Below are 12,978 nucleotides of genomic sequence, written 5' to 3'. Positions count from 1 at the left end.
AATCACAGCAATTATGGAAATAAAAAATATTTTAAAAATTTGGTGATTAAGAAGGGTGTATGTCTGTATTATAGTATGATTTTAATTGTTTTCCCCACCCGGTTAAGTGAATATTACCATTAATGTCTGGGATCAGAACCAGGTTAAGTTTCATGTTTTCTATTTCATGAACTTTTACTTCTAGTAACGATTTTGCCTGAATAGGAAGAGAAATGTCACTAACAACAAAGGAAAGCAATTAAAGTATGCTTCCTTTGTTGTTAGTGACATTTACAATTAAAGGAACCATTTATTTCCATATTCCTAATGAAAATGGTAATCATTTGAAGAGTCTCTGAGTCCTTTACCCTTTCTGTCTCTGTCACTTTCATGAATGGGCATTAGCTTCTGTATGCATACCAAGAAGTGTATTATTATAGTTAAAATCACATAAAAAGATTTTCAGGGTTGATAAAGAGGCATTATTTGCCATTCTGAGAATATCCAATTTAGTTGTAGCTGAAAAAAAAGTAACAAAATCATTAAAGTTATGCCATCTAGTCTATACCACTACACTTTTTAAATGGGTATCAGATATCATTGTCTTGATTAGCACCATTTTCATAGTGGTAGTTAAGAGTGAGGGATCTTGGAGTCCAGATACTATTCTGGACTCATCTGTTGGCTTCACACTTATTTAAACATCTGCAAATAACTTCACCTGTTAGCCCCACCTTTCAAATTTGTTTAATGGATGTGAGTAGAGTACCAACTTTGTAGGTTTGCTTTGAGTATCAAATGGGAGAATTCATTTAAACCCTTAGAACACTTTCTAGTACATAGGAATTAGTGAATACAAGGAACCATTTAACTGAAATGCAGTTAACTTTCAGATGAAACTTTCTCATTGGAATGATTCAGATTTCTGAGATGAGCAATCCTCATTTTCTCTCTCTCTCTGTTCAACTTTATCTTTAATTTGCTCCTTTTTTAGCTTGGCTGTCAAATTTTTAATTATTAAAAGTCATGCAATTGTAAATATGTAGTTATCCATGCAATTGTAAATATGTGGGTTTTTCTTTTTCAATTTGATCTCTTTTTTTGTGTGTATGCCAAAAAGAGCAATAAACAAATACCACATGATGCGCTCAGCCAACAATTCATTACACTCTCTGAAAAGTAACTGGACAAGGAGAAAAACATAGGGAAAAAACCAACAGAATTTGTTGGCGTGTTCTACACACAGACCATGGCTTTTCAGAAGCCAAGCTGAATAAAAACAGTTTTAAAAGAGGCAACCATTTGTAGAGGAGTCCTTGAAGGATTCTTCATTGTTTTCTTGGACAAAAAGAGACCAGTGGATCCAAGTGCTTCAAATACTTCTCTCTTATTTTCTTAACTGTAAGTTAAAATTTGTTTTACATTTTCACTTTGCATAAGGTTTTTAAGATATAAAGTATATAGCCAAAGCCAAACATATTGATTGAAATTTTTAAAATTATATTATGCAGATGCTCTAAATTATTTTATGCTTTATGTTATAGTACTAGTGAGTTATTTTATTTTAAAAACTTATGTAACATTTTAGTGTGATAAATGAAAGATGGCTAGATTCAGAGGTGTATATAAATATTATCAGACAATAAATTCTCTCTCTGACACTGCTTTGAATATCCTTTTGAGAATTTGTAAGGTTTTACTTCTTTAGAATGTGTGAGCATTAGGGCAAGTTCCTTTTTTCTGTGTTCTTTTGTTCTTTTAAAATGTTTTTGTGGTTTGCTTATGGAGCTGTTTAAGTAGACCTCTGTATCCATAAAGTGAAGATTCGTGTTTTAATGTTTCTACTTTCTTAAGTTAGAATTTAGAGATTATATTGGGTTTTGCTGGCTTTGCCTTTTATTTTATGAAAAAGGGGAAATATAGCAAGTTCTCTCTGAACATTGTAATTTGTATATAATATCAACATTTATTCAAATGGACTTCAGTAGTCATAGTTGTGATACCAAATGATCAGCTCTGGATTTTCAAATTGAAAACAAAGAATAAGGATCATAATTACAAATCAATTACTCTAGTCATATTAGCTAATGTTTTTGGTTTTAATCTCTATGTATCTTACATATTTACTTCATAAATGGAGATTTAAAAAAGAGGAATTAGCTTTTTGGGATTCTAAGAATGGCCGTAATGTTTTCGACTTTGCTTTGCCCAGTGGTTAACAAGATATCAAATACAAGTGCCCAGATGTGCAGTTCAAAATAAGACAGCTTGTGGTCAAATTGCTGACTGACAAGGAACTGCAAAGTGGTTTCTTCCTGTTAAACTTCTTTTTCTTAACAAGTAAAGAGAAAGTGTTTTTTGGATTCTAAAAATTACTAAGATCTTATTGAGGGATTTACTTTAGGTGGATGTAATGTTAAGATTTCATGGAAAAAAAGTGACTTCTGAGACAAAAGGAGAAAGGACTTACATACTATCTCCTTTATCTCCCTCATAGCCATAAAAGCCTGGAGAGAAATAACAACTGAGAAGACATTTTACAATTACTAATACTTTATATTCTTTTTTAAAATCCTGATTGAATATGTTGCTACAATGTCATATAAGGTATTTAGTTGGCGCATCTGAAAATTATGCTTTCAAAATGTTCAAAGGCTTTCTGTAACTGAACGTTTTTTTTTTCTTTTTTCCCCTAGCTATTGCTCTGCAATATTTACTTTACCCAGTTAATGAACAGGACAAAATGGTTAAAAAAGAGATAAGCGTGCGTCAACAAATTCAGGCTCTTCTGCACAAGAATTTTCTTAAAAAATGGAGAATAAAAAGAGAGTTTATTGGTATGATTCACTATATATATATATATATCCATAATTAATAAATGAAAATCCACCATATAGTATTATGCCATTTTTATTACTTTTCTTGTTTATAAATTCTGATTTTTAATTATCATACTGGCTAGTTGATTTGAGATTCTAAATACTGCAAAATGATATATATTTTGCAAAATAGGATAATATTTGTGTCAAATGTGAAATCAACTAAAAAGCTCATCTGACAGCTCCTGAAAAATAATCTTTTGCAGAATAGAACCAGCCATTTTCCACATAATTAATGCATTCAAATCTCAGAGTCATTCTGATTTACTCTTAGCTAACTTCTGTGTCGGGGGCAGGGACAGCCAGGGGAAAGATAAGCTAGGCAAAATAAAATAGATTTTTACATGGGCAAACCCTGATACTATTTGGGGACATTTCAATTAATGTCATGTTATTTGGTAAGGCTGGGAAAATATCTATGAGTAAAAATTTGCAAACTTTTTTGGAATCTCTTCAAAGCCGTGCTTTTTGTAAACATAGAATGGTTTCATGGAATAAGATCACAGATTGTCAATACCTTTGCATTCTGTTGAGTTTCTTGTATGCTGACATGAATATTAAGACATTGCTTTGTGTTACTATGAGATATAACTGGATCTGCCTTGACCATGTAGAGATTGCAGTCTGTTCAGAAATAGTCAGTACCATTTCAGTGGGAGCTAACAGGATTTATATCATCCTTTTAAATTTCTGCAATAGCTTCCGAAGCAGTTCGATCAAATATTTTGCTTCGTATATTGAAGAAGGATACATCTATATTTATTACTCACTAGAATTTTTAAAAAGTATGTCAATCCAGAAATGTGAAAATATTGGTACAATGAACACCTATACATCCACCATCCAGATTTGACAGCTGTTAACATCTTGCCATCTTTGCTTCATCTCTCTGTCTCCTCTTCTTCCCTAAAATACATGTAATGGCTAAATATTTTAGTATCTCAAAAAATTAAGAACTTGGTTCCCTACATTACCACTATCCCACTACACAAAATTAAAAATAATTCCATATCATCTAGTTCCATGGCCAAATTCAATTTTCCAAATTTCCCCCAAAATGTCTTTTAAGGTTGATTTGTTCAGGAACCAATGAGACAAAACTAGTTATCCTGTTGAATATTCCATGTTCTCTTTTTATCTGATTGCCTCTCCATGCTGTCATTTAAGTCATCCCTTTATCATCTATATTTTTTGTAAGCAGTGAGCTGGATCTGAAAGCAGGATCCAATTCTGGTTAAGTATTTTTGGCAAGAGTATCTTCTGTGTGATGCCATATACTTACGTTGCTTCAAATATGAGGGCATAAAATCAATGGCAGTCCCACTAATAGGGATGCTAAATCACTGGGTTAAGATTGATTGCAATTGTTGATATTATCTCAAAAGTTGTGTATTTTTGAAAGGGTGTTTTTTTCTTTAAAAGGTAGATATTAATTGGGGCAGAAAAAAATTACAGACTGAAATGCAGTCATGCTCAATGGCAATACATTCTGCCTTAAAAATGTGTTTGGATGTTTCTCAATGGTCTGGACCACGTTATAACATGGCTCATTTCTCTTTTGTGTGCTGGAGGAATGGACAATAACATTGTTTCTAGGGCTATATTTGTGCGTCTTTTCGGAACACTTCAGAGCTACCCGTTTTCCTGAACAACCTCCTAAAGTCCTGGGAAGCGTGGATCAGTTTAATGACTCTGGCCTGGTAGTGGCCTATACACCAGTCAGTAACATAACACAAAGGATAATGAATAAGATGGCCTTGGCTTCCTTTATGAAAGGTGTGTTGTCCAATAACCAATGTTTCAGTATTATGTGACTTAATTTTCAAGTTCTTTTTGCAGGTTGAATTTACTTACCTAGCCTGTGTGTCAGTGATTCTCAACTGAGGCAAAGATTCTCATTATATATGCAGTACAGGGGTTGGTGTGAGGCTAAGGGTAGGTGGGTAACAGATGAAATGATTTACTTTTGTTTGTTTGTTTGTTTTTAATGATATGCATACCGTTTGCCCTTTATACTAGAACATATTGTTGCAGTAGGAAAAAAAAAAGACTGGACCCATTTTAGATGATAGAAATTTCACTTTTCCAAAACTTAACTTAAAAAACTTTATATTTGGGTTGGTATTCTATAATTTAAAGAGTTTCAAAAAATTTTAAGGATTTAATTATTTTCAATTGAGATTAAAATAAACATAGTTCCCAGTATATAGGAATTATAAATCAAAGGTGTTTGAAATTCAAACTCAAGCTTAGCAATGGCGTTGAAAAAGCATTACTGTTTGGCGTATAAAAATAGTTAAAATGTATAGCTCAGGGCATGTAAAATCTATTTAAAATCAAATCAGGTATTGGCTACTGAAAGTCAACAAATTCACAGCCCTTGATCATAGAGTAGTGAGGCTTTTTTTTTTTCCCATAAGACTTTTTCTGCATATCTGGACTCAGAAAATAGATGTCTCTATGTTATGTAGGATGCTGCATTAATTTGATGTATGCATCTCATAAAGAAATAAGAACACCTGAGAGTCATACTTACTATGTGAGACCTTTGCCTACCATCCTTTATATCTCTACTGCCATTAGGAGTAACTATTGGCGGTCAGCTGTGGTCTCTGGACTCTCCAAAGAGGCCTTTGCTCCTGCATAGGGAAGGTATCAGGATAAAATTTTCTTTTCTTCAGCAATCTTAGCCTACTATCAAATTTCTCTTGTTGTTAGCCCTCATTCTGCCAGGGTTCTGAACATTGGCCATTTCATCCTTTTGTACATTTTATCCAATCTGTTAACATCTCAGCTCTAATCACTGCTTTTTCTTGTCTTTCTGAAACTTTTATTTAGTTTTTTGGTGTCTGGATTGCCATGCCAAGGGACACCTCCAAACTCTGAATTTTAATTATTTTATGTGAGTTGCTAATATTCTGTGCCTAACCTATCCAAGCTTTGGAATGGGTATTGTTGTCCCTGGCTGCTTTACCCTGTTTTGTAATTCTTCATTGCAGTTTCTGGAGCTTTGACTTTGGTGGGCCTCCCTTACTTGCATTGTTTACATGTTCTGCCTGACTGCAGTGTTGATTCTGCCCTGATCTGTCTCTATTCACTTCATTTGTGTAGTCATTTACCTCATTTTTTCTGAACTCATGAAGCATTTACTGAAGCCTCAGGGACTATTCTTCCTGTATGCACAGTGTAAGCTAATGGCCACTTTCTGTCTTAGTCTCACGGACCACTGGACTCTGTCTCTTTCTTATATAAAATATCTCATTCCAGCTACCATGCTCGCCTGTTCCAACCACAGCTCCTCTCTCACTGTCTTATTCTACATTTATCTAACTCTTGCTTTTTAGCATAAATATTCATGGTTTGGCCTTGACAGTATTTTTTATACCCCTAGAGAAAATCAGTGATGTTAGCACTGTCCTCATAAAAGTTTCACCGCCTGACTCTATATTGGGAAGGATGAGGAGTTTTGAAAGGTATGGCTACAGCATAAAATAAACAGCTTTTTCATCTTAATGTAGATTTCACCCTGAGTGAGATATAAAATTAATAAAAATTTTAGAACATAATACATAAACATGTGAAAAAGGAGGCACTAATTGGACCAGTGATTTTCAAAGCTTCTGTTAGTAATCTATTAAACACTTAGTGGGTGGATTACTCCTGCAGATTGTAAACTCATTCATTATGCACTGATTACTATACACTTAATTCTTAGAGAGTGTTCTTGACCTCAGAGAATCTGTAGGTAGACTATATTTTTGATTTTTGTACTCTGATTCTTTGTATACAATTTACCTCTAGTGTACTATTTTCATGTGATAGATATCAGTTTATAATCTTGGCAGAAAAAAAGAAAACACCAAATTCTCAGTATTTGTATTGCTTACTTTAAATATTTTTCCTTTTAATTCTTAAATTATTTTAGTCACTAAAGTAATATCTACTTTTTAAAAAGTTGAATAGTACAAATTTGTATGAAGCAAAAATATGAGAGCTTTTCCTTTCATCTTCACCACTACTTCCTCTCCTCCCCTACCCCTCATTCAAATTGTGTATATCCTTCAAGGCAAATATGCACATGGTCATATATAGAGTATGTTTCTATGCTTACATAGGCACATAAATTCAGTTTTCTTTACCAAAATGAGATCACACTAAAAGCAATATGCTGCAGATTTTTAAAAGACAATGTGTCCTTTGTGTCTTTTCATGTATTTGCATTGAACTTAAAACAATAGTTTCACTCAGCCTTTTACTAAGAGGCAGCTATCCAGAAATAATATATAATACCACTAATTTTATATAAAACAAGCAACTGTATTTTGTTTTTGTGTCCTCTAGTAATAAGTTTACATGATTATTTATTTATGTTTTTCATACATGGTAGGAAGAACAGTCATTGGGACACCAGATGAAGAGACCATGGATATAGTACTTCCAAAAAAATACCATGAAATGGTGGGAGTTATATTTAGTGATACTTTCTCATATCGCCTGAAGTTTAATTGGGGATATAGAATCCCAGTTATAAAGGAGCACTCTGAATACACAGGTAACTATAAAAAAACTGATTATAATTTTTTTTTGATACTTCATGGAATCCCCTGTTTGGAATGACTGATAGGAATATTAATACAACCAAGTAAAGAATTAATATACATTTCCCTCTGAACTTAATCATCAGTCTTTAACTTAGGATGAGTCTCATTATTTTGGCAACTACTCATATGTCCTTTTTTTTTTTTGAGATGGAGTCTCCCTCCGTCACCCTGGCTGGAGTGCAGTGGTGCGATCTTGGCTCACTGGAACCGCTGCCTCCCAAGATCCAGTGATTCTCCTGCCTAAGCCTCCAAAGTAGCTGGGACTACAGGCTAATTTTTTTGTATTTTTAGTAGAGATGGGGTTTCACCGTGTTGGTCAGGCTGGTCTTGAACTCCTGACCTCAAATGATCCACCCGCCTCGGCCTCCCAAAGTGGTGGGATTACAGGCATGAGCCACTGCCCCTGGCATCATATGTTCTTTTTTTCTCCAATTCTGTAGAGTACTTTAAAAATCCTCTATATCATATAATCATAGGCTTTGAGCTAACATTTAGATATTTTGATTTTTGAGCCAAAGTTAAAGTTTTAATTCCAGGAGTTGACTCCATTATATAACTATGGACATGTTTTTCTTCTTCCTTAAAGAACACTGTTGGGCCATGCATGGTGAAATTTTTTGTTACTTGGCAAAGTACTGGCTAAAAGGGTTTGTAGCTTTTCAAGCTGCAATTAATGCTGCAATTATAGAAGTAAGTGCCTAACTTCAAAGCTATATTTTAAATCTGTATTTTTCCCTCTTTTTAAATATCTGCCTCATCCCCTACCTTACTCTTACACTCTTAGGAGGTGATACTTTGCCTCTCATCCTCAGAGAAAACAAAAGCTGTCACATGGGAATATCTCCCAACTTCTAACATAAACCCTGTAAAACTACAGACCTACGACCCCCTACACGCATTCTCTTTCTTCATCCCTAATGTCTTTCCTCAGTTCATGGTCTGGATCCCATCCCTCCCAACTTCATCAGCAAAGTTCAACTATGGACTTTTGTTTTTGTCTCTTCTTTTCAATCTTTGCCTTTCTGCTAGATTCTTCTCTTCAGGATTTAAAATTAATTTCTTCACTTATGGTCAAGACCTTCCTTTATCCACTTTCCTCTTCACACAACTACCCTAACTTCCTTCTATTAATGGCTAAGTTTCTTGAAAGGGTTGTCCTCCTTTGACTCAACTCAACTCAATATTATCTATCCCTACCACACCATCAAAAGGGCTTTTTCTAAGGTAAATAACAACTTCCATGTCAATTAACAGCTTCTTTATTCCTCACCTTACTTGATATTTCAACTAAATAACATAGATTCACCTGATTTCCCTTCTCCATTTCTAGCCTTTCCCTCTCAGTCTTCTTGCCAACTTATCTCCCCTTACACTCCTACATCTTTCTATCTGTAGTTCCACAAAGTTCTATCTCAGGCATCTCTTTCTATCCCATATGTTTTCTCTAGATGGTCTCGTTTATTCCCGTACTTCTAATTATAATTTATATGCTGATGACTCCAAGAACTCTTAACTTGTAGACTAGCAACATTTTTCTGTAAAGGACCACACAGTAAATATTTTAGGCTCTGGGGGCCAAATGTGTTGTAACTGCTCACCTCTGCTGTTGTAGTATGAAAGCCACTGTAGATAACACAAACAAATGAGTGTGCCTGTGTTCAATAAAATGTTATATACAAAAACAGGTGGTGGGTCAGATTTGGTCTGGGAACTAAAGTTTGCTGACCTCTAAAAGAGCTAGGGACTAAAAGAGCTAGACGTCTGCTCTAGCTCCATGTATCTGACTGTGTGCTGGATACCTCTACTTTGATGTCTCAAGCAATTCAAACTTAGTATGCGCAAAAATGAACGTGGATGTTTTTCTGTAAATGTGACTGAGTCTTATAAAATTTTCCCTATCTCAGTGAATGCTAAAACCACCTAGCTGAGTAAAAGGAACTGGGGAATTATCAGAGAAAATTTTCTCTGTCTCACTCATCACATCCAATCTTTTACCTGGCCTCTTATTTCTAAGCTCAAATCTATGTACTTCAGTTCTGCCACCTGCACAAGGGCACATCTTTATCATATCTTGCCTAAACTATGGGAGTGGTTTATTTCTTCAGCCTTATCTACAGTCCATTTATTTGTTTTTGTGGCAGGAACCTCTTTTCTGTGCTCCAACGCACTATACACCTTCTTTCCTTTTCATATACTGTTTACTCTGCTCAGAGTTTTCTTCTCCATCCTCAACCACCCCCCCTCCCCCAATCTTTGTTTAGGAAAGATCACAGCCTTCAACACTCAGTAAAAATGTCACTTCTTTAGGGAAGCCTTCTTGATTTTCCTACACTTTTCTTTGAACATCGTTGCTCAATTGTAACTAAACAATTTATTATGCAATGATTTATTTAATATCTCTCCTTTCTTCTGCTGCGCTACAAAATGTAAATCTCTATGAGAATGAAGAGTGTTTCTGTTTGAATTGCTACTGTTTCCCCATTACGTAGCACAGTATATTATGCATGACAGACCTTCAGTAATTTCTCAAATGACTCTTATAATTAATGTCAATTGGTATCAAAAGTTATTAAGATTGTTCTGATATTAATAGTTCATACTTTAAAATGATGAGAATATGTAAATATTGAAATCAAAAATAAAAAGTGTATGGTTTTCTAATATATTTTGTCTATAGTTCACATAATAAATTTGCTAATGTCCCAATTTAGGTCACAACAAATCATTCTGTAATGGAGGAGTTGACATCAGTTATTGGAATAAATATGAAGATACCACCTTTCATTTCTAAGGGAGAAATTATGAATGAATGGTTTCATTTTACTTGCTTAGTTTCTTTCTCTTCTTTTATATACTTTGCATCATTAAATGTTGCAAGGGAAAGAGGAAAATTTAAGAAACTGATGACAGTAATGGGTCTCCGAGAGTCAGCATTCTGGTAAGTTAAGTTGCTACTTTACTGTATATCATACATTAATTATTAGAGAAACTAACTAGGTTCTTAAAAAATTGGATGCACTCACAAGTTTTCTTGCACGTATTCAATTTAATCACCTTACTTGCATTAGAGTTTAAGATGCTTGCAGTAGAAAGTAAGTAAGGATTGTGCTTATGTTTCCCTGAGTTGAAGAAAAACATATGATCATTACATATTGCCCGAAAAATGCCGCATAAAAACCACCCCAAACCCTGCGACCTCAAGCAGCAATTATTTATTCTTTCTCATTTGTCTGCAGTATGGGTGGACTTTGGCAGATCTAGTCTGGGGTTGGCCAGGCTTGGATTCAAGGTACAGGTTAGATCCAGGTGTTCTTCCTGTGACTCACTTCCTTCTTGGGCCAGTAGGCTAGCTGGCCATGGTCTTCTCATTCAATCACAGAAACACAAGGGGGCAAGTCTCTCTGCACAAGCACATTTCAAGCTCCTGCTCACATCATATATAATAAAATCTCATTAAAGTAAGTCACATGGACAGAACTAAAGTCAAGAGGGGAAGAAGTGTGTTCTGCCCACCATGAGGTCAAAGCTAGTCAAAGTGACAACCTCACATTGAGTGACATGGGAAATTATGCTGCTTTTCATAACAGTGAGGAGCAGAAAAAAGTTCAAATAATTTTGGGCAATAAAGGAATTTACCACAGTGTCACTGAGGCCCGGTCACATAGTCTGTAAAAATGTTATTTGGTTGGAATTCATCAAACGGTATCAGGATTAAATGAGGCAATATGTTTAAATCACACAGCACAAACAGTGTTCAGTGCTTGTTAGTGCATGGTAAAAGGCATCTCTCTCCATCTATATAGTCTATGCCTTTATATATATATCTATGCATTCATCCATTCCTTTAAGTATTGTCCCTTTTCCCCTAGACTTTGAGATAGTATACAATTATAGTAATAAATATTTAATAATAATGAGGTATTATATTCTAATAATTATAGAAATAATAATGAACATTGTTTAAGTACTTTACCGTGTTCTAGGGATGATAGAACTATTATCCACATTTTACAGGTAAGAAAAATAAAGCAGAGAAAAGTTAAGATTTTTCCCTAAAACCTATAACTTATAAACAATAAAGCCAGAAATCAAACCTAAGAAAACAGCACTCTTTTAGAGACTGTGCTACAAAACTCAAAAATATTAATAAAATAAATTTAATGACAAGGGGGAAAAGGAGATAGAAAAAGCCTTTTGTGAAACTGGCCTACAGAAATGCATACCATATTATTAGCTTTACGGTAGGTAAATACTAAGTTTGGATTCAGGTTTGTTTGTCCTTTTTTTGCTATTTTTAACTGATGCATCATAGTTGTATATACTGTGGGGTACATGTGGTATCTTGATACATGTATACAGTGTGTAATGATCAAATCAGAACAATTGGAATATCCATTACCTCAAACATTTAATCTAAATTTCTGAATGATTCTTCCCTGATATAAAACCATACAAGGGTACAAGATAGCAGATTTTGTGTTGGATATAATTTTTTTATTAATTGATATGTTGCATCTGTTATTGGGGAGAGTGTCTTAGACAAGCTCTTTCTCCTCTTTTCAAAGACAAGGAAAATAGATTTTTAAATAATAAAATGAAATAATTTTCTTAAAAATATATAGCTTTGTGAATTTTCTTCTTTAAATTTTTATAAGAACCCATTGCCAAATGCAAGTATCCCAAGTATTAAGGTAAAACTGCTATATTTCTTGTAAAGCCCTCACACTTCTTGTATATTATCCCTTCTTCTACTTTCTATCTGATCAGGCACAAATTTACTACTTAACTCAGTAGATTATACTGCTTTGCCCAAATAAGGCTCAAGTATGCCAAATTCTCATTTATCAATAGCTTGTTTTTTCTTATTGTTGAGTATTATTCCATGGCATGGATGTATTTCAGTTTGTTTAATTCTTCAGCCTTTGGAGGAGATATGGGTTGTTTCTAGTTTTTGGCATTTATGAATAAATCTGTGATTAACATTCATATACAGGTTTTTGTGTGAACATAAGTTTTAATTTTTCTGGGAAAAATGCTCAGTGGTATATTTGCTGGATCATATGGTGGTTGTTTAAAACATACCTTTCCATCTGCTTCCAGAGATTTTCAAAAGCAACAATGTTTTGGCTACTCCGACATTCAATCACAGTTATACAACTATTATCGTCATGATACCTTTTTTTTTTTTCTTTTTTTGAGATGGAGTTTCGCTCTTGTTGCCCAGGCTGGAGTGCAATGGCACGATCTTGTCTCACTGCAACCTCCACCTCTGGGGTTCAAGTGATTCTCCTGCCTCAGCCTCCCTAGTAGTTGGGATTACAGGTGCCCGCCACCTCACCCAGCTAATTTTTTGTATTTTTAGTAGAGATGGGGTTTTACTATGTTGGCCAGGCTGTTCTCGAACTTCTGACTCAGGCAATCCACCTGCCTCAACCTCCCAAAGTGCTGGGATTACAGGCGTGAGCCACCGTGCCTGGCATCATAATACCTTTCCTTTTATTTTAGTTTCACATTTCTTA

General features: G+C 34.5%; 1 protein-coding gene across 1 annotated transcript in view; it reads left to right on the top strand.

Moving 5' to 3' along the window:
• The first annotated feature begins 1,091 nt into the window (after nucleotides 1-1,091).
• ABCA10 (ATP binding cassette subfamily A member 10) overlaps nucleotides 1,092-12,978 on the top strand; it is a 79,984-nt gene continuing 68,097 nt past the window's right edge. Inside the window, 6 exon segments of the mRNA XM_034942790.3 lie at nucleotides 1,092-1,380; nucleotides 2,676-2,816; nucleotides 4,455-4,634; nucleotides 7,246-7,410; nucleotides 8,046-8,149; nucleotides 10,171-10,397. Of these exon segments, the coding sequence (XP_034798681.3) occupies nucleotides 2,723-2,816; nucleotides 4,455-4,634; nucleotides 7,246-7,410; nucleotides 8,046-8,149; nucleotides 10,171-10,397 (770 nt within the window). The 5' untranslated portion in view covers nucleotides 1,092-1,380; nucleotides 2,676-2,722.

The sequence above is a fragment of the Pan paniscus genome, chromosome 19 (assembly GCF_029289425.2).
Source record: "Pan paniscus chromosome 19, NHGRI_mPanPan1-v2.0_pri, whole genome shotgun sequence".
Classification (NCBI taxonomy): Eukaryota; Metazoa; Chordata; class Mammalia; order Primates; family Hominidae; genus Pan; species Pan paniscus.
This window is presented reverse-complemented; position numbering and strand designations above follow the sequence as displayed.